At 43.1% G+C, this 27,928-nt stretch overlaps 1 protein-coding gene across 1 annotated transcript in view; it reads left to right on the forward strand.

Annotated features, from left to right (window-relative positions):
- Positions 1-27,928, forward strand: part of Osbpl1a (oxysterol binding protein like 1A) — a 185,926-nt gene that overhangs the window by 98,725 nt on the left and 59,273 nt on the right. Inside the window, 2 exon segments of the mRNA XM_038331129.2 lie at positions 4,517-4,679; positions 22,775-22,931. Coding sequence (XP_038187057.1) covers positions 4,517-4,679; positions 22,775-22,931 — 320 coding nt within the window.

Below are 27,928 nucleotides of genomic sequence, written 5' to 3' on the forward strand. Positions count from 1 at the left end.
CTCAGTGATCGGATCTAATCTTATAACTTAAATTATGACTCCAGTCATAACCCCTCCTTCTTTAAGCATTTGAGTTCATGTCTGCTGATCCACTCCTATACTTGGCTGTCTCATGGTACCTTGCATTTACCACGTGTGAGACTGAGTTCCAGCTGGCCTATCTTCCCACAATCTGTCCTGTTTCAGGTACTTGCTAAACTCTAAAGCAGAAGCCATGTTGCTTCCTTCCTTACTCTGACATCACTGTCTGTCAGCAAATTGTTGAGTCCCTCCTTCAGAGTCCTTCCGGAATGGGAGCGCTCCTCAGCACTGGTAGTGCAAGTGCCTGGTCAGTTTTTGTTTTCCGTTTTACTTGACCTCCCCCCAGCCCGTTTTTAAGCAGGAGCATACATTCATTTCATTTGAAAAAGTGGTACAAGACAGCAAAGAAGAGAAGTGCTAGAGCCAGTGACATCTTAGAACTTATTCTATACAAAGATGCTTAATAAGTCACAAACCAGAGCAGCTCTGTGCTGAGTAAGGTCATCGGGACGTATCTCCAAAGTACTCGAGGACAGAGTGAGAAGTGATAGTGACCAGTTTACACTCGTGTGAGCACTTCTTCTCTATCTCAGTCTGTATTTCAGTTGTGGTAACTGAGTGCCGCTCTCCGGGTGATTTATGAAGTCTTTATTTTTCCCACAGTTCTGGAGTTGGAAGTCTTAAGTATATGTCATTTATTAAGAGTCTGGCTAGGACCTTCCTAGCCAGTAGTGTCACATGACCCTTTGCCAGCTAGGGTCTTCCATGCACAGTAGTGTCACATGACCCTTTGCCAGCTAGGGTCTCCTTTTATATAGTCACTAATGCTATCAAGCCCTGCACCCTGAAAAAGTCTCATCTAGTCCTAATTGCAACGTAAAGACTTCACTTCCCTTCACTGTTAACATTTGGTTTAGGGGATTGCATTTCTAGTGCAAGCAGTCAGAGGCTGTCAAACGTCAGCAGTCCTGCTTCACCCAAACGTGTAGTCAGACGTGGGTGGGAGAGCTCATGTCAGCTGCAAGTGATCAGCCCGGATTCTCAGCTACCTCAGCTACCTCCATAGAGTAGTAGACGGGAGGGGTCTGAATCTCATATCCGGAAAACTGTGAGTGTTGTAGGTCCTGTAACCACAGCAGTGTGTCAGAACAGCTGCTTCTTTGAGAGAAAAGCAGGTATGATGGAGTGTTTCCATCTTTGATACATTCTTTCTAATTGTAGGTGTACTTGCAATAACTGAGAAGAGACCAGAGTGTGGCCAGAATTTCCCAGTCTTACAATCAGGTCATTGTACCTGGTGTTCTACGAATACTAATCAGTAGTCTCCAGTTATTAGATGTCTTTGTCAAATGATTTATTATCTCTGCCCCACTCACCCCATATAAAACATAGGTAAATAGCAGGTCACTTTCTAGAAGGAAATAGGAGATAAAATGTATGTAGACTGGCCAGCACATGCTTTTTTTAAACCTGGATTGCCTAGATGGCATCTGTTCATATGGGAAACATTCCCCAAAGAGTTCATCTTCTAGCAGGAAATGGAATAAAATGGAAGTGGTTTGAGAAAATAGACCCTTCAAATTGTGTTAATCTTCAAGGGGCTACACACAGAGCAGTGCACATGCGTCCTGTCAGGTAGATGGTAGGAATGTCCTGTTTTCTAATAGCTCTAGTGTATGTCTGCTTGATACACATTGGGTTTGTTCACAGATCATAGTCTAAAGTTTTCTAACATAATTGTACACACATGGTGGGGTCCACTAATTCTGTGAAAAGAAGTCTGTGTTCCTTTAATAATGATAGGATAGTTATAATAGCTTGAATGTTTGGATGCTTTTAAAAAAAGGTCTTGCAGTCATATGCAGACATATAAACATGGCAAATCCACACTTGGAATCAGTCATACGGTGGAATTTTATGAAGGTGCCGTTTCTGTTACAGCATGGGGTCTTGGCTAGCCAATAATGCTTCAGGAAGAGCCTTTAGAAGGTGACTTTTATAAACCTGCACTCTGCAGTGTGTCCACCGAAGTTCAACACTGACTTCTCAGTGCAGGGCTAACCTGGATAACCTGGAATTGCCAGGACTGTAGAAGGCCTGGGCTTGCCCACTGGGCAGTATCAGCCTGGCCATTAAGCATTCTCTCAGGTGCTTTCTTGCAGGCAGAAAGCTTTCCTTCTGTTGAGGTTTCTTTGTCATGCACTTCCCTTACTGTAGGGGAGAGTATGTTTTTGCAGATAGTTTTGTGGTAAGGCTTCTTCAGGGGCATAAGAGCTTTCTCAGATCAACTGACAGATGAACAAGTTCACAATGGAGAGTAGCTTCCCCCACCCCCACTCACTGTCTCACTAACAAGTGAGGACAGATGTAGGTGTGGCAGGAAGGGAGTAAGCTTATTTTCGGTGAATAAAGGCTCACTTGTGGTTTGAATAAGATTTTCTAGAGAGGATTAGATGTTTGAGGGCATTGATCAATTTTGTCATTCGACTAAAATTTATATAAATTTAACATTCAAATGAAAGCATTTATTAAACGGAAAGAATTATTCTTCTATTATATTTAAAGGTACATTCCAGTCATAGTATAAGCTTTTCAAACTTCTCTGGAGACACTATTTTGATTATGAGAATATTTACAAGTGTTTTTGAGTTAGCTACAAACTACAATTACGTGTCTTAAAGTTTTTGTGCTTTTTTGTATTATCTTGTCTATGTTTAGGATTACTTATACATATTGTTATTTTTATTTCATTATCACAGCTCTAATAATTATAATCTCATTGCTCTGATGATAAACACTGAAGTGCCTGAGGACTGGATCTGTTCCCAAGATGATAAAAGTTTAATTCTGTTCAATGAAGTGAGCCTTGAAGACAAACTATATTTGAGTTGTTCCCAGAATTATTCTTAGTAGAGCATTAGACCTGATTAGTAGACCATAAGGACCTCAGGCCATACAGGGTCCTGGAGTCAGAACAGAGGGAAATGCTTCATCCTTGGAGGCTTAGAGAGGATCATGGGAGAAATGTCGGGAGGTGAAAGGGCTCGAATCAGTAAACGCAAGGGGACCTTGTGAAAGCGGTCCCAGCTCTCATATCTAGAGGTCTGACCCGAAAGAGAGCTGGGAGGTAGCTGCCTCATCTGTGCCCTTTAAGCTGCTTGTGTGGCCCCGGGTCTGGGCCTCCCTCTGTGGTCTGCTTGGGAGGGAGGGAAAGTCAGAGCAGGCTCCTGTCACAGCAGCACCAGAAGCAGAGTCCGCAGTACAAAACGCTGATTGACAGCGGTGCTGGTTTCTTGTCTCACTCTATCCTAGACTGGCTCCAAATTCTCCATTCTCATGCCTGCCCCATCATCCAAATCCTGGGATTGCAGGCATGTAAACCATCGCTAGCTTTAAAAGGGACATTTTATGTTTGGGGATTGTATCTGAGAAGTAGACTCTGCTCCTAGATTGAAAATATGTGTTTAAAGAGCCAAACACTGCTTAGATTATGAGGTAGTGGTGGGAACTACAGAAAGCACTCCTGAGGACACATGGTACCCACTGGTGGCCGCCCTGGCTCGAAAATAAGGTGCTAAGCAAGACGAAGGCTAGAGTTCTTGATGCAGAATTAGATAAAACTCAGGACCAAGCCAGTGCCTGCTGATTTGTGAGGTTTGGAGGGCCAGATTGTCTTGAATTGTTAGACAAGGGCAGTGCTAACATCAGATGCTGACAAGGGGCAGTGCTAACAAACATCAGATGCTGACGTGCCTGACTAAACTTTACCTTTTCTGTAACTTTTTTTTAAGTCTACTAAATTAAAGGCAAAACGTAGAATTGAAGTAGAAACAGGTAATTGAAAATAGGTAGTAAGAGCTGGGCGGTGGTGGCGCACGCCTTTAATCCCAGCACTCGGGAGGCAGAGGCAGGCGGATCTCTGAGTTCGAGACCATCCTGGTCTACAAGAGTGAGTTCCAGGACAAGCTCCAAAGCCACAGAGAAACCCTGTCTCAAAAAACCAAAAAAAAAAAAAAAAAAAAAAAAATAGGTAGTAAAGTTTTTGTTTGTCTTTATTTGATATTCCAACTATTTGGGAAATAAACTAGGAGACTCCATCCAGTTGTGTGGACATTTTAACATTTAAGATGATGTGAAACCAAGCTTTGCTGAAATGATTGTTTTAATTTTATGATTAGTATTGAGGAAGAAATGCCTTATTTTAAAATGCAGTTTCCAAGTTGACTAATGCCTTTTCTTTCACTAGCATCCTCAGAGTTTGAGCTGAATCTGTTTGGTAGTTCTCAGTCTATTTTCATTAGCTGAGCTGTTGTGAGAAAAGGCCCCCTGGGAAGAATAAGATCATCTTAGTAATTTTGCTCTTTCATCTGTGTGTGTGTATAGCTCAACTGCTTTCGTTTCTGATATTGCAGTCGAACTAGATCAAAAGCAAGTAATTTTCACATCCTCTGTACTTCCTGTCGCTCTGAACTCTTGTATATCTGTATTCTTCTAGGTGAGGAATTTTAAATTGGAACAGGAACAAGAAAAAAACAAAATCTTGTCAGAAGCACTGGAGACTTTAGCCACCGAGCATCATGAACTAGAGCGATCCCTGGTTGAAGGATCCCCGCCTGTCAGCATCCTTAGTGAGGACGAGTTCTATGATGCGCTGTCAGGTAACTCCTGCCTCATTTCACCTGTGTTGTTGGAAGTGTGGAGTCCACCACCCAAGAGTCTTTGTTAGAGCGACTGTCATCTGGAATTTCCCAGAATAAACTAAGAGTGGTTTATCAGTGTAGCTCCCTTAACTACTGTGTAGTGTGTGTGCGCGCGCACGTGTGCACATGTGCATGCACAGGTGTTCATTTGAGTGCAGACACATGTGCACCACTGTGTGTGTGTGTTTATCATCAGAAGACAGCCTTGGGCATTAGTTCTTGTCTCCCATCTTGTTTAAGACAGGGTTGCTGTTCACCACTACACCTGCCCAGCAGTTCCCAGGAGACACCCCCCCTACACACACACACCCGCTTCTGCTCCTGTCTGGCCATAGGAGCATTAGGCTTGTATGTTCACTACTGCTTCTGTCTTTACTTGGGTTCTGGGCTTTCAAACTCACATCTTCATGTTTACATGGCACTAAGCCATGTTCCCAGCCCATCTAGTGTGTGTGTGTGTGTGTGTGTGTGTGTGTGTGTTTTATAGCACGAATCGAAAGATTGGTGACAGAAATTCAGCAGCTTCCCCTGGTAGAGGGTACTTGCAGCCAAGCAAGACCCAGCTCTCGGGAGTTTTTCCCTGGCCACACGATATACTATGACACGTGCGCCCTTTCAAATAAGTAATTTTTTTTTATCTAAAGAGAGTTGCTACTTCAAATAAATCAAAATGGAGTTGACTTTATTTTGAAAATGTACAATATGCTAGAATTAGAATATCTTCAAAACTGCATATATTTTGTTCGCTCCCTTTTCAGTGACCTCTGGTGATAGCTCTTGTCACTAAGGAAACAGAAAGAGACAGTGGGTTATGTCTTCAGAAAGACCTTTAGTGTTCAGTATGCTGGAGGCCAGAGTGTAACTGGAACAGAAAAAAGGAAGTCCTTAACTTTGCCCCAGAAATTATGTACAACAACAGCAGAGCACATATCCCTTATGAGCGTGGACTCAGAGCCTCCAGCCCCAAGAGACATGGACAGCTGAGGGATGAATGTGGGAGAGCTGTGGACGGTGTGGAGGAGGCGGGACTACTCTACAGTTTAGGTTCTGTGTATGTGGGAGGTACTGTCTCACTTTGTAGGCCAGGCTGGACTTGAACTCATGATCCTGCCTCAGTCTCCCAAGAGCTGGGATCACAGGCATGTGCCATCAAGTTTAACTGACTTCTGAGCTTGGAAGTTGACATTAGAAGATTTAAGATGAATATGAATGGGAGAGAAAGGTATTTAGAGACCATGAGACTGAGACATTATTTTATGGAAGGGAATGGAAGAGAGGAAGCGTGGTGAGAGAGAGGGAGGGAATGAGAACAGGAGGTTAAGCCAAGGAAGCTGAGGCAGTGGGGCTAGCACAGGGATGGAAGACAGTACTGCAGGGTTGTAGACTTGGAGGAGTATTCACTTCATAAGACAGACTCAAACTTGGTTAGAAATACAGGGGGTTAAATCAGAGGAACGTGTTTTCACAGTCAGACCTGAGACAATCAAGACAGCGGTGGGGAGTGTCAGTTAATGGGGGTGTTAAAAGGAGCCACTCATGCTGGGGAGGGAAGAGAATGTCGATTTGAGTACAGAATGAACTTGAGTGAAGGTTTCACTCTTGTGGGAGGTAAGAAGGTGGTGCAATTAACACTGCAGGTGGCTTATACTTCTTGTACCTCAACCCTGTGCTCTGTCCATTGGTATTAACGTGTGGATTCTGTGAGCAACTTCCTAAAAGAAAATCAGTAGAGGGATCCTTGTATGGTGGTTTGAATGAGAAATGTCCCCCGTAGGCGTACATATTTCAACATTGTATTCCCAGTTGGTGGCACTGTTTTAGGATGATGTAGAATTTTTAGAAGGTGTGTGATCTTGCTGGAGGAAGCATGTCAGCGGGGTGAACTTTGACTTATAGTTTGTCCTCTCTGCTTCATGGTTGGTGTTGGAAATGTGATGTTACAGCTTCTGGCTCTGGCTGCCTGCTGTCATGTCTCCACACCATTAGCCCAAATAGTCTCTCTTCCTTAAGTTGCCTTGGCCATGGTGTTTATCACAGCAGTAGAAAAGACACATGAGCTTAGGGTTTGTGTTTTTGTTTTTTAAGACAGGGTTTCTGTGTGTAGCTTTGGTGCCTGTCCTTGAACTAGCTCTTTTAGACCATGTTGATTTCGAACACACAGATACCCTCCTGCCTTTGCCTCCCAAGTGCTGGGATTAAAGGCGTGCGCCACCATCCCCCAGCTCAGAGGTTAGTTTTTTAAAGATTTATTTTCAGTGTAAATTGTTATAGGCACATATGACTGTGTGTGTGTGTGTGTGTGTGTGTGTGTGTGTGTGTGTGTGTGTGTGTGTGTGTGTTCACGTCTGGGTGGCCTTGGAGAGCAGAGGTGTTGGAGTCCCTGAACTGGATTACAGATAGCTGTGAGCTGCCTAGCATGGGTGCTGGGAACCAAACTTGAGTGCTCTGGAACAGTACTAAGTGCTCTTGGCTGCCGAACCATCTCTCCAGCCCCTTCTTCAGAGGTTAGTAATGGCTTGATAGCCCCCTTCCAGGCCTTCCTCCAAGCATTCACAAGTGTATAGACTTATATACATTAGGACTCAAAAGAAAATGACTTTAAGTACATATTTGATTATTCTGAATGAGTTTTTCACTTAGCTATGTGTCTTGGGACTCCTTTTTAGCATTGCAGCTGCAGCTCAATCTTGTTCTGTGCATGTAGTACGATTTCCTTAACCATTCTCTTCTGGGGAGACATTAGCAGCTGTTGCCATCTCTCTGCTTCTAGGTGTGTCAACAGCAGTCACCCCTGGGGGGAGGAGATCACAGGAGCTGGAGTTCCTTTGACAGCACTCCCACAGCTGCTTCTTGGTCAGGTGGGACTGTGTCTGTTGCTCTGGCTGGTTGTGTCGAGCAGGCTCCTGAGGCCGAGTCCTAGTTGAGCTAATAGCATATTGTCTGTTGACTGTAAGAAATCAAAAGAGGGACAGGGCCAACCCTTGAATGGCCTGCAAGTTTCCTTACGTCTGTTTAAACACGGAAGTTCATCTGCGGTGTCTCTAATAATTCTTGATGCAAATTTAGGGAGTCATAGAACAATGCAAAAGCTGCATTGAAATGAAGCCTGATAACCTCTGGTCAAGTCCTGCCCTGCTGTAATTCACAGAGACCAGAGGAGCTCTTGCTGAGTCATGACGTCATTTCGTCATTTCACACACAGTGTCTGCACACTTCCCCTTCAGTTCTCTAGGAAAGAACAAACCCAGCCCCTTAGTAGGTCAACCTTTATTTGTCCTGCTGTCCATGCTTTCCCAAGGAAGCTTAGTTATTGCTTCATTCACTTATGTTAAAATACATGTAACAAAATTAAAGAGTAAAGATTAATTCAGAGTTTTAGCACTTAAAAGTCCTAACATCAGCTGGGTGGTGGTGATGCACCCTTTTATTCCCACCACTTGGGAGGCAGAGGTAGGTGGATCTCTGTGAGTCTGAGGCCAGCCTGGTCTACAGAGTGAGTTGAGGACAGTCAAGGATACACAAAGAAGCCCTGTCTTGAAAAAACAAAACAAGTCCCCACATCAAGGTATCGACTGGGCTGTGTTCTTTCTAGTGGTTCTTTGCCGTAGTGGCCCGCCTGTGCTCCTTGACTCCAGGCCCCTTCCACATCTTCAGAGCCTGAGTAGATCATTTGCAGTCTCTGATTCCATGGATCCTTCCTTCTGAAAGGATCCTGCAATTACACTGGGCTCACCCAACAAATACTAGGACATTTTGCCATCCCTGAAATTTCTAGGCCAAGTAGCTTAATCATGCCCCCTTCCTCTTTAACCAGTATTCCTAAATATAACTTATTTAGCCCATATAATGAATGCTACCTGCATGTGTGTTTTCAGGGGTGACCATTTGGCACTGGACAGCCAGTTGTTGTGCACTTCCCTGGAGTGACTTTTGCCTCCTCTCTGGTTCCCAGCTTTCCTCCATTGCTTGTGAGGCTCTTCGCTAGCCAGTTTGACTTGTTCATTGGTGTCAGCTTGTTCAGCTCATGTTTGGGCAGCTCATGTTATGTGTGTAGCTTCTGATATTACTAGAAGACACAACCTCTCAGCAAACTCCCTGATCCTCTGACTCCTACAGTCTTTCTGCCCCCTCTTCCTCAGTGTTCTTTGAGTTTTCAGTCTAGGAATAGTTTGTAGATATATCCATTGGGTCCAGGCTCCATGACTCTGTGCTTGGATTGGTTGTTGTTTTCTGTAGGAGTCTCCAGCTCTTGCAAAGAGAAATTTCCATTTTAAAGAGGGAAGACTACACTTATCTGTGTATATAATAACAAATATTTAAAGATTGTTATTAGGGATTATGCTGGTTTAGTAAATTAATGTTTCATATTTTCCTCTAATAACCATGACTTTATGAGAACTGGCTGGAGGGATGGCTCAACCATTAAAGGCTAGGCTCACAACCAAAAATATAAGAGAACTGAGTGACTAGCTGAGTTTCCAGTACCAAGCATATCTCCCTCTTTTTGAACAGGTCTTATATCCAGTTAAACAGCTGTTAGTTACTGCCAATATATGTGTACTACTACGGCATCCATAGTGCTGTTGTGCCCTGCTGGTCATTGGTGTAACTCACGGGCATCATAGCTGGGTAGGACTATTGGTTCTTCCCTCCTTTGGAAGCTTGCATGGTAACTTCTAGTACCATGAAAGCTAGTACTAAGGGAGAAGATATTCAGAACAGTTCTAGCTCAGTGATCTCTGGTTCCTGTTTCTGAAGTGCATGGTGTCTTCAGCAATAGGGATTTTTGTAGGTAGAGTTTTGACCTAGGCCAACTCTGAAATAACCACACAGACGGATTAATTATAAATTCTCAGTCAGTAGCTTAGGCTGATTTCTGACTAGCTCTTACAAGTTAAATTAACCCATGTTTCTATCTATGCTCTACCACTTGGCAGTTCCCTTCTTCAGAGTGATATGTTCATCTCCTGCTTCTTCTGTGTCTCTCTGGTGACTCCATCCTCTTCTCCCAGTGCTCTCTTTTTGTTTGCAAGCTTCAACCTAACCGTTTTTTGCCTAGTTGTTGGTCAGTCAGTTCTTTATTAACCAATAGGAGTAATACATATTCACAGTGTACAAGAAGATTGTTTCACAGCAGGCTTTACCTTCCAACTCAAGGGCTAACCAAGACCATTAGCAATAGGCTGTATAACTTTGGGAAGCCCTTGGACAGCCCTGACCAACAACACAAAAGAAGGCTTCTCATGTCTGGTCTTGGGGTTTTATTAGATAATCTTTGGCTCTTGGAGAGAGCACTGTCAGTCCAGATGAGAATTAAAATTATATATGTACATTTATACACAGATGTTATGTTATTGTAGAGGTTCTCTCTCTCTCTCCCATCCTCCCTCTCTCCCTACCCCCTCTCTTTCTCTCTCCTTCCCCCCTCCTTCCTTCCTTTTGGTAGGTGGGAGTATATATGGGTCCTGTGAGTTGTTCAAGCATCCTTGTTATTTTACTCACCTCTCTCCTTCATCTGTATTTTAACGAGAGCCTTTGAGGTCCAGCCCCAAGGTCCTCTTCAGGGTTCAGATTGGAAGCTACAACAAGTGGAAAGAACTTTGTCTAAGGGCTATCTGAGGAAGAATGAGCTCTTACACCATGCTGTTCTAAAGAAGCTCTTTATCCTTCTGCTTTTATTCTAATTCTCCTGTCCTCTTTCTGATTCCTCCTGGCTTCTTCTAGCTTTCATCCTCCAATCAAATCTCTTTCTCTCCCAGAAGCCTTGAAATGATAAAGAAATTCCAGGAGTTACCTCTCCTTGGTCAAAAGCACATTCCTAGGGTAAGTGATAGGAACTGAGCCATTGCCATGGCAGCACAGGGTCCAAGGTTACAAGAGTAAGACAGCGACCAAAGTGAGCATGTACAGTGCACAGTTTTATTAATTTTGATTCATAGATCTATTGTTAACAGACTTAGCAAGCAAAGAGCTGGCATGTTTTTCCTAGGGTGTTTGCATAGCAACCTGGTTACACATCTGCATCTCTGACCCTGTGCATAACTGCAACGTTCCAAACTTAGGATCTATTTACAAAACACCTTTAGTCTAGCTTGAACTTGGTTTAAGGCGAAAGTGAGCTAATTATGTGCAGTTGGTCTGAGCAAAAGAACAAGGCAGGCTTTTGAGTGACCACAGTTCTTGTGGGACAAATAGATCCAGTTATGAAGCATGTCCCAGTATATATTCTATAATCAAAACTATATAGCTAAATGAAAAGTCACCTTCTTGACCACCCACAGATATATGTGTCCATAGGATTGAGATGTAACCATGAGATTGCATATACACAACACACAGAATTACACACTACAATTCAGGTATTGGGGAGACACCAAGCTGCTTTAGCAACAGTGAACAAGAGTTTCCAGAGTCCATGGTCCTGCAGACCTTGCCTGGGCAAGATTAATCTCCATTAGAGAATCATTCCTTTGGTGGTTGACATTTGAACACTAGTTGTCACCTGCTGTGTATTCCCACGGTCTCTGACAATGGTTACCTTCTTCCACCTCCTCTAAAGAAACCCCCTTTCCCATTTCCCCTCCTAGATCCCTTGTATGCTGCCCTTCCCCTTTACCCTCCTCCTTTCTCCCCTTTATCTCAATCTACCTCCCTCTTCCTCTCTAAGAGCCTCCTTTCCCCGTTTCCCTGATCAGATCACTTGTACCCTACTATTACCTTCTCTATTGTTCCCAAATGCCTAATCTGGCAATAGCCCTGTTTTAATTTCCTGGTTTCTTTAGTTACTACAAGCTATGTATTTGTATCTGAAGATTTGGAACTTGGGAGCCTCCAATAAGAGAGAACATGGGCCATTTGTCTTCTGGTCTGATTTACTTTCTCACTGTGATCTGTCCTAGTTCCATCCAGTTTCCTGAGAAGGTCATGCCTTCATTTTCCTTTAACTCCAAGTAGTATACTACAGTGTATATGTAAAACAGTTCGTTGTCTATTTGTTGGTTATAGAGCATTTGTTTCCATTGTCTGACTCTTGTGAGTAGAGAAGCAATGCGCATGGCTGAGCTAGCATCTGTGGAGTAGGGTGTTGAGTCCTTTGGGCATATGCCAGGGAGTGAAGTAGGTGGTTAATGTGCTAGACTTATTTTTAGTTTTTTTGTGAATTCTCCATGCTGATTTCCACAGTGGCTGCACTGATTGGTATCTACCAACAGTGAACACGGGTCCTTCCCCCTGCATGCCCCACATCGCTTGTTGTAGGTTTTTCCACTGATCCTTGGCATTCTGACAGGGGTAAGGTGAAATTTCAAAGTTGTTTTCATTTTAAGTTTCCTAACTGCTAAAGGTTAGGAAAACTAAATTTGAGATATTAGCTGTTATTTTTCTTCTTTTGAGAACTCCATTTGGGTTCCAGCCCCATTTTTCAAAATGGCCATTTGTTTTGTCTAATTTTTAAGGCAGGGGCTTTTGCTGGACTAAGATGTGCATTTCAGCCAGGCTGGCTGGCCAGTGGCTACCTGAGATCCACTTGTATCTGCCTTCTCGGTCCTGGGGTCAGAGACAGATGCCACTATGCCTGGCTTTTATGTGGGGGTGGGGATCTAAGTGTAGTTTTCATTATTGTGTAGCAAGTACTTTACTCATGGGACAACATTACTAGCTTTCTTTTGTTTCGTTTGTTTGTTTTTTGTTTCATTTTTAAAATTTATTTTGAGGCAGGGTTTCTCTTAGTGTCACTGGCTGTTCTGGAACTTGCTCTGTAGAGCCAGGCTGGCCTTGAACTCGGAGATGCATGTGCCTCCATTACCTGACCGTTACTAGCTTTTACTTTAAAGTTTGCTTTCTCTTGACCCTTGTGTCACCCTCTTTTAAAAGTAAAAGGGTTCTTTGATTTCACATTCCCCTTGTGTCCCCTTGAGCATTTCTAGATACACAGAGCCAACAGACATTTACTATCATGGTGGGCAACACCCATTATGGCACAGAGCCAGCAGTGACTTGTAATAATTTCCCCAGCCATGTGGAATCTCTTGAGAAAATTACTTTTCCAGTATGCTTAGTGACTAAATATTTTACACAATTACATAAAGTGGACAGATTTTTTTCTTACAATTTTATTAAATTCACTTGAGTTAAATGATTTAAAAGGAGAAAAATCTAATGAGGCATCATTGTGGTGTGTGCATGCCTGTGTATGTAGAATGAAATGACTGTATCCAGTAAAACCCCAACTGTAGCTTAGCAAACATGTTATAGGGGAAACTCCAAGCATTTGGTGCATATTTCAAACAAAAAGATTTAACAAGAAGCCAAATGCTAGTTAGTTCTGTGAAAAAGCTTCATTCTACCAGCAAATAAAGTTGTAGAAATAAGTTTTAAAAGATATAAGTGGTTCCTTCTATGTATTTCTACTTCTCAATTTCACCGTTTGCTTTAATCTGCTTTCTTCTCTTCCCGAGCCCATGCCTTTCAGACATCCCTTCTCCAGAGTAGACCCCTCTTTTGGAGCCGTGGATTACATGGTACCTGGCATTCTGAGATGAGAGGGGGCGTCCCTGTGGACAGCCCTAAGTGCACAGCAGCAACACTTTCTAAAAGCTCGGTGACTGGGCCCCGACCATGCCTGCCTTACGAATGTATTGAGTGTCAGCAGTGAGACTAAGGTTATTAGCGCTTGCTGACTTCATCCATCCTGTTCACTGCTGTGGATTCTGTGCTGGTGAGGGATGGGTGGTGGCAGAGGAGCAAAGAATGAGATGGGCCCAGAAATCAGACTTGTGCTTAAGTAACTATCAAGCAGCACCATGGGACCCTAGAGAGTAGGAAGCAGCAACAGCTTGGGGAGAAATCAAGTTGTAGACTTTGAGTCTGTAGTGATTGCTGAGGGATTATTTTTCAGTCATTTAATGCCATGTTTATTGTTCAGTGTTAACAGAGAAGTCCCTGCCTTTTGACTATTGTGAGCTCAGGATGATTCTTATTATGTTTACTCTCGTTTTTAGAAACATGCAGAGATTAGTTGCTCAAGAAAGGCTTTCTTGTCAGACTTTCCTCTTACTACTGTTTCAGTTGAATGCCCGTGAACTATACCTGAAATCCAGTCATGTGGTTTTCATGTAACTGAAGCCAGTTTTAACATTTTTAGTAGTCTTAAGTGCAAGGTTTTGATAAATCATACCTTTTATAAACCAAAATTCAAAAACAGGATGGAAATAACTTGTTTAACATGTAGAGTCAGTGACATAGAAGAGTTGTGACATGTGTCAAGTGATTGAGCTCAGCAGGTGGTAGCTGACACCGGTTTACATATAGCAGATACAGGATTGGAGCAGCGTTGTCAATGCTGTTGGAAAAGCTGGAAGGTGCACTGTGAGTATTTAGTAAGACACTGTTTGCTACTCTCTGCTTCCATTCCCACTCTGTAACTCTTTCTTTCCTTCTGCAGCTTGACTTTTAATAGCTGTGCATTTTTATCTGACCATCATCTGCGTTGTTTTCCTGTTCTCTGGGCCTGTTGGTATTTGGTGATCTCAGCCACCTCTTATGTAATATCTCTGCTTAATAGACTAAATGCTGCCTTAGTCGCGTTTTTATAACACTTTTGTTTCTTATCTCCTTAACACTATGACTTCTTGGTTTGACCATTACTAAGCCTCCTCTGTGTGTATATGTGCAGCACTGTGGAGTGGATGTGATTGTTACTCCAGCTCCTCTGTGTGTATATGTGCAGCACTGTGGAGAGGACGTGATTGTTACTCCAGCTCCTCTGTGTGTATATGTGCAGCACTGTGGAGAGGACGTGATTGTTACTCCAGCTCCTCTGTGTGTATATGTGCAGCACTGTGGAGTGTCAGTAGTGGAAGTGTTCTGGTTGTCCTTGTGGCATTTAAAATCACCTGCTTACTCAAGCTGGGCATACGTTGTACGTACATCCTGGTGAATGCAGTTTATCCTTTAAGTTTTGGGTCAACTTTGTGGATTTTTCCCCCCTACATAGTCTAGGTTCATCTTTAGCTCACTATGTAGCCCATGGTAGACTCAAACTCATCCTTCTCTTTCTTCTGAGTGCTAAGATTATAGGCATACACCACTGGGCCTAAATCGTTTGTGTGTGTGTGTGTGTGTGTGTGTGTGTGTGTGTTACTGTCTGTCTCTGTGTGTATATGGTTTTCTATTATTGACTAAATCAGTGTCTACATTGGGATTTATTGTGCATTTTGTTCTTCCTAAGCATTGAGAGGATTTTGTTAGTCAAATATATTTTGAATGCTTGGTATCTCAGATGCCTGGTTAGGAATAAATATACCCAGATAAGAAAGATCCAGTCCTTCTAATCAGTAGGCTTGTTGGCAAGCTAGGAGAGACCACAGCATAGGAGAAAGGGACCTGCATGATGCGATAGCTTGTCTTGCAGCCTCTGCAGCTGCAGTCCTGCATGCAGTTCTACCCTGTAACTGTGCTTCACACAGCCTACAAGACCTCTGTTTCCTTTCTCTGTCCCACCTACAACCCTGCTCTGACATTTCTTCCTAACCTTTGCTGTGACCCCAAGGTGTAAATCTGTTCCAGCTGTTTTACAGACATCAATTAATTGCTTTTACTACAGTGTGCATTTTAAACAGTGGTAATGCTAATATATCCAAAACTTATCTCCTTTGGTAAACTAAAATTCGTATAAGTTTCAAGGAAACAAAGTCATAAAGTTTGGATCCACTTGTCAACAAATCATACAAAAAGGGTTCCAAATGTAAGATTTTTCTTTTTTCTTAAGCTCCTAAACTTTTACTTCTGCCCTGTCTATATCTTAACAGATTTCCACCAGGCTAACGATTATATCCATGAAACATCTACAAATTAGAAGCTACTGAGTTCTGGACTTACTAAAAGCTAATATGAACCAGTCTAGCTGATGTAAATGCTCCCTGCCCCTTCACCTGGAACACTTAATCAGATGCTTCTGATAAACAAGCCTTTGACTAAGCCTTTCAGCTTTCCTGGGCTTTGACAACCTATTTCTCTGTTCAGCTGGAAGCAGCTATGGAAGGTATCTCCCTGTTCAGGCTCCATCTCTGGGGGTTTCTGTTTCCCCGTTTGGCCTGTTGGCCTCAGTCCAAGAGGGGAAAGTACAAAAGAAGATTTTGTACACGGCCCATATGCACATATGGAGACAGCTCTCTGGGAGGTAGATTTCAGTGAATCAGATCGATTTTATTCCAGAATATAAGGAATATATAGTATTGGGGAGACTGGGCACATACCTAATTTGTACTAAGTGACATGCTCCTGTCACAAGACTTGGTATGTGAGTCCAAATCTAAACTCTGTGACCAGACCCAGTGCAGCACCATTCTCTGGGGACCCTGTCTTTTCCTTTGACTGCCCTCCTCTCTGGCTGTGCCATGCTGTCTTGGCCACACACTTTAGCACCACCCAGTTCTTACCAACACCCAGTGTTCTACCTCCCCTTGAAGTCGTTGTCTTTATCCTTCCCACTCAAGCTGATTTGTTGTGTTTTCTCAGAAGCTGGCCCTGACTTCCGCAAGATTAGATCCCCCATCTTCTCAAACGTGTGTTTATAGATGTGCTTTATGTCTGTAGTGAGCGGTAAACACTTGGAGGGCATCAGTTGTACCTCATTAATCCCGTCAAACTATGTCTGAAATGAGTCCTTCAGCTGGTGTGTGGCAGCCTGATTTGCTGGTCACATGAAACTTCCTTTCAAAGTACAATTACTCTGTAACTGGGCTTCAGTGCATCTCTTACCTTCCTGAAAATAATTTTGAAAAAGGCTGTCAATCAGGACTAATTGGGCAACTTGAGATTTAGTACTCGGGTGCATTAAGGTTTCCCAAAACCTGGATGTGGTAATTCTTGTAATTCTTCAACTACACGTAAAGATCGCACATTGAAGAACACAGTGCTAGATGATTCTTTAAAGACCAGGCAGTCACTTTTGAAAAGCTGTCACAAGCACCACTATACAGTGTGGCTGTCTTGACCTCAGACTTCCTCTGGGGAGGATGTCTAGAATGCCTCTGACCCTCGTACATGGCCAAAATTCTGTCCATGCTTTTGTTATCTCCCTGTAAATTACTATAGCAGTCTCTTGGCAGCCATCTCTGAAGTCATTTTATTTTCAGTTCATAATTTATTTGAAATATGATTTTGTCAATTTTGTTTCTTTGTTCTGCTCACTCATTTATTACTGTATTTTTGAGTTTTATATGGCTATACCTATTACTAAATAGGATTGTGGCGCTGACATTTAAAGCTACACTTTGGGTTATTCCAAGCATTTTAAGAACCGTTCTAGCTGGACAGTGGTGGCGCACACCTTTAATCCCGGAACTCAGGAGGCAGAGGCAGGAGGATCTCTGTGAGTTCGAGGCCAGCCTGGTCTACAAGAGCTAGTTCCAGGACAGGCTCCAAAGCTACACAGAGAAATCCTGTCTGGAAAAGCAAAAAAAAAAAACAAAAAAAAAAACAAAAACAAAACAAAAAAAAAAAAACAGTTCTAGTTCATGGCTAATTATAAATAACAAAAGCTTAAACACTGAGCCTGTAACCTTAAGTAAGAGGAGGAAGTGTGATTTGGACACTGTCCACGGTTCTTCCAAGTCTTCTGTAATGTGCTTGTTTGTTCTTGGGCTGCTCTTCAAAGGTCATTTTAGAGCATTTATCGGGACCGCCCAGGAGAATTACTGGCAGGGTTAGATCTGACCTGTTCTTCCAGACTTTAAATGGTAGGAAGGATTAATTAGTCAACACCTGGAACATGCCTAGACTCCGAAAGGCAAAGGCAAGGATTTTCTTAATTCTGGAGTGATGTTGGAGCCTCACTATCCCAGTCCCAGTCCTGGGCCCCCTGTTTTGGTTAGGAAGGGGACTGTGTTAGTCACACTTTGTCACTGTGACACGGCAGCCGAGCGAGTCACCTGGCAGGAGAAAGATCCCTTTGCACCCCTGGCCTTAAGTTTAGTAGGCCTGCAGCGAGGCAGAACATCAAGGGAAGGTGGCGGAGGAGCTGCTTACCCCAGATTGGCTGGGAAGTGGGCGAGGGCTGGGCAAGCACCACGAATAAAATGCATTCTTCGGAGGCACAACCCTAGTGATCCACTTTCTCCAGTCAGCCCCACTGTCCACGGTTCCCACCACTGCTTAGGTCAGTGGTTCTCAACCTGTGGGTCTCAATCCATTTGAATATTAACATTATGATTGTGACAGTAGCAAAATTACAGTTATGAAGTAGCAGTAAATATAATTTTATGGTTGGGGGGTCACCATGAGGAACTGTGTTAAAGGGTCACAGCTTGAGGAAGGTTGAGAAACACTGACCTAGGTAGAGCCCTCTTGTCCAGTCACTTCTCTGCAGGGCACCTCTGCACATGGTCGTTACCCACAAGAGAGGGGTATACTTCATATCCATGCCACCGTGCCACATTCGGTCTGAAATGTGTGGAGAATGGTTCTGGGTTTTATATGCATACTTGCCACATGGAAACAACTTTAGAGGTCTCTGCTGTCCTGTCTGTTGTGTTGTTGGTCTTTAAGCAGCCAGTGCTTGTGTTGGCCCTGATGTTTCTCTGTAGAGCAGCATCCGGTGCTTTTTCTCTACGTTACAGCACCCATGACAACTCAGCTGACACCTTTAGGAACTGGGTAAGAGAGACTCACAAATAGAACTGTCCCAGGTCCCCATTCCCATCATTAGGCTCTGTGGATAGTCCCAGTTGTCCTGAGGAAGATCAGGGAGTGATGCCAGAAGTTTCAGAGCTCTCCCCTTACCCTGTTTTCAAGGACGGGGTAGCATCTTAAATTTTTTAACCCATTTGCTTATTCTAGGATCATAGGTATTTGTAGGGAAACTCTAGAAGTAAGGTAAATGACTGTTTGATATGCTGTGGATCTAGCTAAATATTAAAATCAGTTTTTGTAATTACATTTTAAAATGTTAGTAGAAAAATCAGTGGAAATAATTATGCTCCCATATGGTGATCCTTTGATGAAGGTGTTGAAATCAGAGCTGAACAGGCCAGAATTGAGTTCATGTATCAAATGTATAAGGCCTTTGACTTTGCCATATCAAGTTTTTATTTAGAGCTACATTTTTGTGGGTTTTTGTTTGTTTATCTTTTGTTTGTTTTTGTTATTGGTACTATAAAATTTAAAAGCACAAAGTTTATCATGGATTTTAAAATATGCTGTGCGGTGGATTAATTGGTACATTGGTATTGCTGTGTGTCACCTTTCCTGTCTGATTCTGTCAGCTTCTCATCACTGACAAATGCTGGAGGTAATTACTAGAAGCAGTAGGTTTATTCTGGCTCACAGTTCTGGAGGTTCAGCCCATTGTCAGCTGGCCACAGTAAGGAGGCCTGTAGCAGCATGTCATCGTGCAAGCATACCCAGCCGCACCGCTCACCTGCTGATGAGAAATGGCTCCTTTGCGGTACAGCCCCTGTGTCTTAGCCACTGTTCTGTCTCTGCTAAGACACCATGACCAGGGCAACTCTTACAAAGGAAGTGTATACCTGGGCTTCCTTACAGTTTCAGAGGTAAGTCCATGACCAACATGGCAGGAGTAGGGACTCATGCAGGCAGGTACAGACTCGAGAAGTAACTGCGAGATCCAATTAGATTCACAAGCAGCGGGCAGAGAGAAAGAAAGTTACATTGGGTCTGGCATGGGTTTTTGAAATATCAAAACCCACCCCTACTGACAAACCTCCAGCTAGGACACACCTCCTAATCCTTCCAGTCAGCTCATTAACTGGAGACCAAGCATGAAATATATGGGGGGCACCCTCATTCTTCACAGACCCAGAGACCACAAGACCTCCCACTAGATCCTGCCTCTTACAGATCCACTACCTTTAGGTAGTTTGAAGGTGGGGAGGAAGCTTTTAATATGTGAGCCTTTACTACAAGAATATGTGAGATACAAATCGTAACAACGTCTACTTCAAAACTACTGCATCTCCCAAGCTGAAACTCCAGATGTGGTTTCTCCTGATTGTCTTTTTTGTTTTGTTTTGTTTTCATGAGTTCTGTGACTTAAAATACTGTGGAACAAGTAGCCAGCACATGGAGGCATGAAACACTGTCCTGTCCAATACTTTGTTTTCCTCGTAAGCATGGATATATTGCCTAGTAACAGCTGAGAGTTGACTTGTAAGACCTGGCCTATTGGCAACTTACAATGGAACAAAATTGAAGAGGTTATGTCGGTGGAAGTTTCTGTTCTGCCCAGTGCTATAGCTGTTCAGTCCCAAAGAAACATACAAAGGCTTATATTTTTAATTATAAACTGCTTGACCTATTGCTTTGACTTATTACTAACTAGCTCTTAGAACTTAAATTAACCCATTATTTTTATCTGTGTTTAGCCACGTGGCTTAGTACCTTCTCTCTCAGTAAGGCATTCTCATTTTGCTTCCTCTATGTCTGGCTTGGGACTGCGTCTCTGCATTTCCTGTTCCCAGAATTCTCCCAGTCTGGTCACCCTGCCTATACTTCCTGCCTTCCAGTATGAGTGACAAATCTTTACAGTGTACAGAGCATTATCCCACAGCAAGGTTACGGGGTTGAATGACCACAGCAGAGGCACTGAAGAGCTTTACCAGGAGACCTGAAAATGACCCATGTGGCTAGGCTCTGAGGAGGATTGCTAAGCCTCCACACCAGCTACAACTTTGGTGCTGATGTGGGGAAACCACAGTGGGAAGGTAGGAAACGTGAATAATGAAGGGTTTTGCATCTGATCTGGATAAATGTATCTAAATATAAATAGTCCCACCAAGGCTCTCCTTTTGAAACAGTCATGCTCTGGGAGTGGATTGATGAGTTTGATGCTAAAAGTGTGCTCCTTGAAGGACAGGTCCCTGTGCAATGAAAGTGGTCTTTGTCACACGTACTGCCTGTCATGAGGTTCTGCACTTGCCAAGGATGCTGAGCCCTCCCTTCCCACATGATCAACTACATGGCTCATCATAACCACGTAGTAAAAAGCAGTTGCTTGAAAACAAAAGTTTAGTTACTTTCAATATAAAACAGAAAAATGTCATCTCTGGATTTGTTTTATATCTTATTTACCCTTTGCCAGCTTTTGGTGCTTTTATTCTCCCTTTTTATCCTATGCAGTAGGTACACGATGCACACTCCTTCCTGCATCTTGCTGCTCCTACACTGGCTTATTCTGTCGCTGTTTTCCTGAGACAGTTCCTATGTGGTGACTCTGTTGTCCTTCTCCCTGTTCTTGTCAGCATACTCAACAGTCAGCAAAGGGCTGACACTGTTCTCCCTGAAGTGGATTGTTGCTGGTGGCCACTGCCCCATTCTGACTTCTATCATGACACCTAGAACAGTTTACTGAACACATCTATTGCGCACACTACTGTCTGGGACTTGCATGTGCCTGCCTTGCACATGGCTCCTACAAAGGAATGAATCAAGCAGTGCCATATATGGCGGATGAGTCACAGTTAGGGTTAAAGAATGGCTGTTGAACCCTGCAGAATAGAGGTAATTAGTAACCTTTTCAGAGCTTTCTAGCGATAGGCCAGATAGAGAGGAATTAAAGAGCAAGGTATAAATGGGTAAGGGTGGGGAGAAGGAGAGGTAGGAACAGGGAGATGACAAGGGAAAGGGATGCAGGTGCCACTAGCCAGAGAGAATACGGATCTGCAGTGCCATCTGATTGTATGTTCCTGGGATGAACGTGGTGGCCCCATGTCCATGTTCCTGAAGTGACGAATACACATAAGGAGGGTGGGCTTCAGCCTGTGTATTTACCACATTGGGGTCTTGTTTGGAGAAAGACTATCTTTGCTCATAGAAGCTTCTGCTATCTCTTGTTTACTGTTTACTGTTTCCCTTTTAGTTTTAAAAATAGAAAAAGCTTTTTAAATAGGCAAGTCCCTTCCAGTCACTTGTGTCTTTTAAATTTCAAACATAATGTCCTATGTATAGCAATATTTCAGAATAAATCCAGAGTTTATTTGTTTGATTGCTTTTTTGCTTTTGACATATAAATTACAAACTACAAATGCATTTCAAATCATTCTAAGACAGTTGTTTACCTTTTGAAATTCTTTATAGGTTACATAGGAACAAATTGCTTCTGAGTTGAGCTACAGTACATTTGTAGCAGATGGGCGTTCAGCTCACACACACCGAGCAGGTGTGGCAGCCTCGTGAGGAGAGTTTCTGAGGGTAGGACAAGTGAGTAGAGTCAGGTGGGAAGCTGTAGACAGTCCTGAAGAGTGCTTCACCAGAAACAGAGACCTCATGTGCAGAAATGTCCTGGAGAGTGAGTGGCTACTGCTTTGAGCTGGAACAAGCTATTAAATAAGGATCAGAAAACTGGTGTTCAGAAACTAAGACCCTGCCCTCAAGCAGGAGGTTAACATACGTGTTGATAATCCAGAGCCTTGCCCTACCTTCCCCAAAGCATCATAGAGTTGCTCAGAGGAAATGCGGACTGTGAGAGTCTGGGCAGTTGCCGTGGATGGTACAGAAGTGAATCATCATCTTGGTCTCCAGCAAGCAGATGGCTCCATTCTGAGTACATAGACAACTGGGAATGTGGCATTCCCACTCTAGAGCACTGGCCTGATCACTGATGGAAGGATACCAAGAATGGGGCAGTTCTATGTGTTTTTAAATTTCCTTTTCTTTTGTTACTGCACTGATGTGATTTAAACTTCTAAGTATAGCACTGTATTATACATTATACATGAGTTTTTAAAATTGAACTTTTTGGGGGTAAACTATAGTTAAGATGCCTTGAGAAGGAAGAGAATAGAAGCAATCTTTGGCTACATCTAAGTATATAAAATCAGTTTAATTGTAACTTTATATAAGAGTGCATCTGTCACATAAATCCTCTGAGTCGCTGTGGGAGCAGGTTCTCTGGAATCCCCGAAGAGGTGTTTACGGAGGGATTGTGAAAGGGCAAAGCTTGAGTTTCACAGCCCGCGGCTTTGCGGGAGATATCCATCGTTAGTGAAGTCCGCACCCAAGTTAAGTATGTTCACCATGAGCCTGTTCTGCCACAGGTTCCGAGTCCGAGGGGTCCCTGACTTGCCTGGAAGCTGTGACAGCACACTCCTTTGAAGAGAACGAAGTGCCCGTGAGCAGTGGAAAGCACAGGATGTCCGAAGGAAAAGACTGTGGTGGGGGAGATGCGCTCTCCAATGGCATCAAAAAGCACAGGTATGGTAGTCACTGGCACACGGCTTAAGGTCATGAAAAGGAGTGCTCTTTCAGCCTCCTCCCCAGTATTGGGTGTTTGTGTTGCTTGGTGCCACCTCCCAGGCAGAGTTAACTGGAGTACTCTTTCTCTCTCTGCTTTGAGTAATATCTGCTGTAGGTGCAGGACCAGAGCACAGGCTTGGCTTCCTTCTGCAGCTGGTCTCTTGGGGAATGTCTAGATCCTTCGGTTGAAGTAAGGCTCTCAGAAGCACCCATTGAAACTGATGCTCTGTTCCGTTTTCATCTTTTATGACTCTGCCTCCCAGTGCTATTTTGGTTCCTAGTCATTTGATCTTGTTGGTTTTGAGAGGGAATAGTAATGGTGCCAGCCTGCTGTCACAATCTAGTTACATTTAAACAAAGGCTGTTACTAAGGCCAGGATTTGCTGAACACATCCATTTTACATGCTCCAATAACATTAGTTTTGTTTTATTCTCCTGATGGGCTAGTGCTAGAGACAATCCGCAATGACAAGATGTAACAGACACCAACAAGATCACAGAGTAGCAGACCATTGGTTGATGTTTGTATAGAGAAATAGTTTGTAAAATTACTAACAAGTGAGATATCTTGTTTTGTTTTTGGTAAGGAGATGCTAATGGTTAATTTCTACCAAAGTCTTGTGTGTTTTTACTGTAGATTGTGTAACACTATGATTCTGACCACAATTGTCTCAGGCATTGTCCAGGACCAGCGTGCACACCACTGCTCTAGTGTGCAGGGTCAGCATGCACGCCACTGCTCTGGTGTGCAGGATCAGTGTGCATGCCACTGCTCTGGTGTGCAGGACCAGTGTGCACGGCACTGCTCTGGTGTGCAGGGCCAGAGTACACACTACTGCTCTGGTGTGCAGGACCAGTGTGCATGCCACTGCTCTGGTGTGCAGGACCAGTGAGCCAGAAAGTACAAATATGTTGAGAAAATGTGAAGTATTTAGTTCATATCCTGTCTCATCACCAGAGCCTTCAGTGAAAGAGCAAGAACTTTGTCCAGAACTTGTCAGGTTTGTAGAAGAGTCTAGGGACATCAGGAAGCAGCAGGAAAGGCACTTGAGTCTCTGCTCTTTTTTGCCTGGAAGGTAGAGGGTTGGGGTGTAAGGAGGAAGAACAGTGAAGAGTCTCCAGCAGTCTGGGCATGGGGCATCCTATAACCAGCTGAACATAAGCATGTTTCAGCAGCCCACCCTGGAGAGTCCTGAGGAAGAGCCTACTATAACAACTCAACAGTGTGTCCCGTGATGTAGGCTGAATATTGTCAGTAAGAAGCTGCAGGTCACTGTTCTCGAGGCTAGTGCACATTAAACACCATGGACAGACTGGCAAACTGAATGGCAGCAGCTGAATCCGTGAACGTAAACCCCTCAGACTGGCCAGGCCACAGGGAATTCAGCCCCAGAGTTACATTCTGAGACCGCACCACAAAGACGGGTGCCAGCTTGCAGGATGGGACTAGTCCCAGGGGTTCAGATCTTAAAATTTACCCTAGGAACAAGCTGGCAGGCCATGGGGTCACTTTGAATGTGTTAGGAAGAAGCAGAAGGCAGGATGGGCCTCAACTCAACACAGTTCGTCATAAGTCCAGGTTGGCTTTTTATTGATAGGAATTTTTGTAGGAATGTAGGTATGTGACGTCATACCATGGTGAGGTCACCATTGCTATGCTAGACTGAGAAGAAGGTAGTGGAGAAGCTGCTCTTTGGAAGCAGGGCTGAGGTTCAGGGGTTCTACTGGCCCACCCCTTTATCTTACCCCTCCTCCTGAGATGCTCTTTGTAGCCCGGAGGTGCTTTATGAGAGTTAGAAACCCACAGGTTCTGTCTTAGCATGCGCATTTTAAGGACCTTATGGTGAAGATGTGCTCATTCTAGCCTGTTCTGGACAGACGCTTGTTGTGGGCGGTAAGAGCCATTTTCTGGGGCATCTGCAATCTGCAGCTCTGCTGGAATGCACTGCATGGCAAGTAGCTAAGGAAGTGCTGTTCTTCATCTAGGCCATGAAAAAATAAAAACAAAGACTAGTTTTTCAGGTGGGTAATTACAGTTTTAAAAATACTGCAGAAAAATTTAAGCATGCCAAGAAGTGTAGAAAATATTGTTTTGAGTCCTGCATATCTATCATCAATATTATCATGCATATGCCTTTATTTCACCTTAACTTCATCTCATTTCCTCTAACTTTAAAGCTAAACTTTAGGATTTATTATCTTTATTGTTTATTTTTCAGTACACATTTTTTCATGTCTTTCTGCACGTCTTGTTTGTCTTTTCTATCAACCATACATGATGATATGTGATTTGTAATCAGTCTCTCAAAGTCTATTCCAGTCCTTAAATCAATAACTTTTAAACTGTGAAAAGAATACATATATATATATATATATATATATATATATATATATATATATCTGTATTCACATATTTTAAATAGTATACAAATTTTTAATTGAAAAAAATGTATATATGTATTGTGTACAGCATAGTACTTTCAAATACATGCAAATACATGTATATCAGAAAATGGCTATGTAGAGCGAATTAGCATATATATTACCTTCATACATATTTTTGTTGTAAGAATAATTAAAATCTGCGTTGCATTGCAATAAACATTCTGCATCATTGTTCAATAGATTCCTTCAGCTTAGTTCTAGAAAACAGGAAGTGTGCCCAGGTGTGGTAGGAAAAGGCAGGAGGATCTCTATGAGTTGGAGGCCTGAGTGGTCTACACAGTGAGTTTCTGGACTGCGTAGAGAGAGCCTGTCTCAGAAACCACGAAGGCTTTGGCTTGTTGTGTGTGTGTGCGTCAGGACTAGGCTAAGTTCTTTCATTGTCCACGCCTTAGCAAGGTGCTGCCTGGCTGAGAGCTCCACATCTTTAGTCCAGTCTCTGCCCACTAGATCACAAACCAGTTACTATCATGCGTGAGTAATCATTTACATACCTTCAGATATTTAATTAGCTTTCAAATTTCCTTGCTTGTCTCATAAGACTGTATCTTAGTAATTAGATCTGAAATGTCACTTAGCAATAAGGACCCAGAAGTTTCACATCGTCTGTCTGGCAGAAATGGCTGGAAGAGTCCTAGGCTTTCTGTTCCTCTCCTCCTAGCCTTTCCTACCCTTGATTTGTGTTGCGCACTATTCCACAGTCTAGATATGTCTGGTCACATACCTGGGGTGTCATTTAACATGAGTTTTGCCCTTGAATGTCCTTTAAGCCACTCTGTTCACAGAAGCTGACTGGCTTAGAATTGATATTATTTGTTTTTATTTTTATTAGTTAGTAGTAGTATTTGGTGTGCTATAGTGCATAGATGCACACACTGTGAGGGCAAGGCGTGTCTCCTGTTAACATCAATGAAGAGAATACATATGCTGTCTGGTTTCTTTTTATTTTGTGTTGAGGTTGATTCCCTTGTTTTGTCCTTACGAACTGCCTGTTTCATGGGAAAGTTGCCTGATAGCCTTTTACTTGATGATTTTAGCAACCATTTGATGACGGAAGTCACAAAACAGTCCCACACCAGTTCAGAATTATGAATGATAAAAGGGCTATTTGTTTAAGGGGAAAACTTACAGATCACTGTCCTAGACAACAGTCCTCTGCACAAACAGGAGTAGAGTCTAGCAGCCGGATGCGGGAGCCAGAAGCAAGAGATTGGGCGCACATTTACTGCTGCTTTTACAGTATAAGAGACCATGCCCACGTGGGCCAGTATCTTAAAGGCTATTGGCTGAAGGAGCAGAATGTGCTCCTACAGCAACCATTGACGGTCATTTTCTTCATCCATATTTCTTTAGATACTACAAAATAGTGCTATTTTAAACCTGTCATTCCTTCTACATTTATTAGCAGAATTAAGAAGAGCTGCTGGGCTGGGGAGATTATCAGTCAGAAAGTTCTTGCCATGCAAGCATAAGGACTTGAGTTCAGATTCCCAGAATGCACTTAAAAAGCTGGGCAAAATGGCATGTATCTGTAATTCCAGTGGTGGGGAAGTAGAGATAGGCCAGTCTCTGAAGATCTATGGCCAGGTTTAGTGAAAGAGACCCTGTCTCAAAAAATAAGATAGAAAGTGATTGAGGCTACTCAACATCACACTTGGGCTGTCACACACACACACACACACACACACACACACACACACACACACACACACACACACACACACCTCTGTGCACCCCCCCACTCACTCACTCACTCAACACAAGCTAATAAGTACCTCTTTATAAAATTATATATACGGTTTCCCCGCAAAAGTGATGTGTGAATATATGGACTAGTGTTGTTTAATAGTCTTTATTTCCCCTCTGTAGTCCGTGAGAGCTCTTCTTTGTCTATTCAACAGGGTTCCATTTTGTTTGTGAGGCACATGTACGCATGCTTGTGTGCCTTCAGCCTTTTGTTTACATAAAGTGTCTCATTGCCTTGAAATTTCCCCACATAGGCCTGGGTCGCTGACCTAAAGTTCCAGGGATCTCTTCCTCCCATCTTACATGCCCAGCTTTTTGTTGTTGTTTTTGCTGCTGGTGGTGATGGTGGTGGTGTTGGTTTGTTTTTTGAGATAGGATTTCTCTGTGTAGCCCTGGCTATTTTGGAACTTTCTCTGTAGACCAGTCTGACCTTGAACTCATTGAGATCCACCTGCCTCTGCACTTGCTAGGATTAAAGGTGTGTGCCACCATGCCTGAGTAGCAAGCCCAGCTTTCACGTGGGTTCTGTAGATTTGAACTCAGGACGTCATGCTTATAAGGCAAGCCCATTACTAGACTGAGCCATCTCCTCAGTCCCAAACTTTTTGTAGGTGTAATATGTAGTGTACATGTGTCTTTGCGAGCCTCCTTGCAGGCTTGGCTTGTATTGTTTTGTTTCTGCTCTAGATCTAGATTTCTGGTTCATTTTCCTGGGAAATTCTATTTAGAAGCACCTGAGTGTTGCTTCTGGTTTATTTTTAGTTTAT

The sequence above is a fragment of the Arvicola amphibius genome, chromosome 5 (genome assembly GCF_903992535.2).
Source record: "Arvicola amphibius chromosome 5, mArvAmp1.2, whole genome shotgun sequence".
Lineage (NCBI taxonomy): Eukaryota > Metazoa > Chordata > Mammalia > Rodentia > Cricetidae > Arvicola > Arvicola amphibius.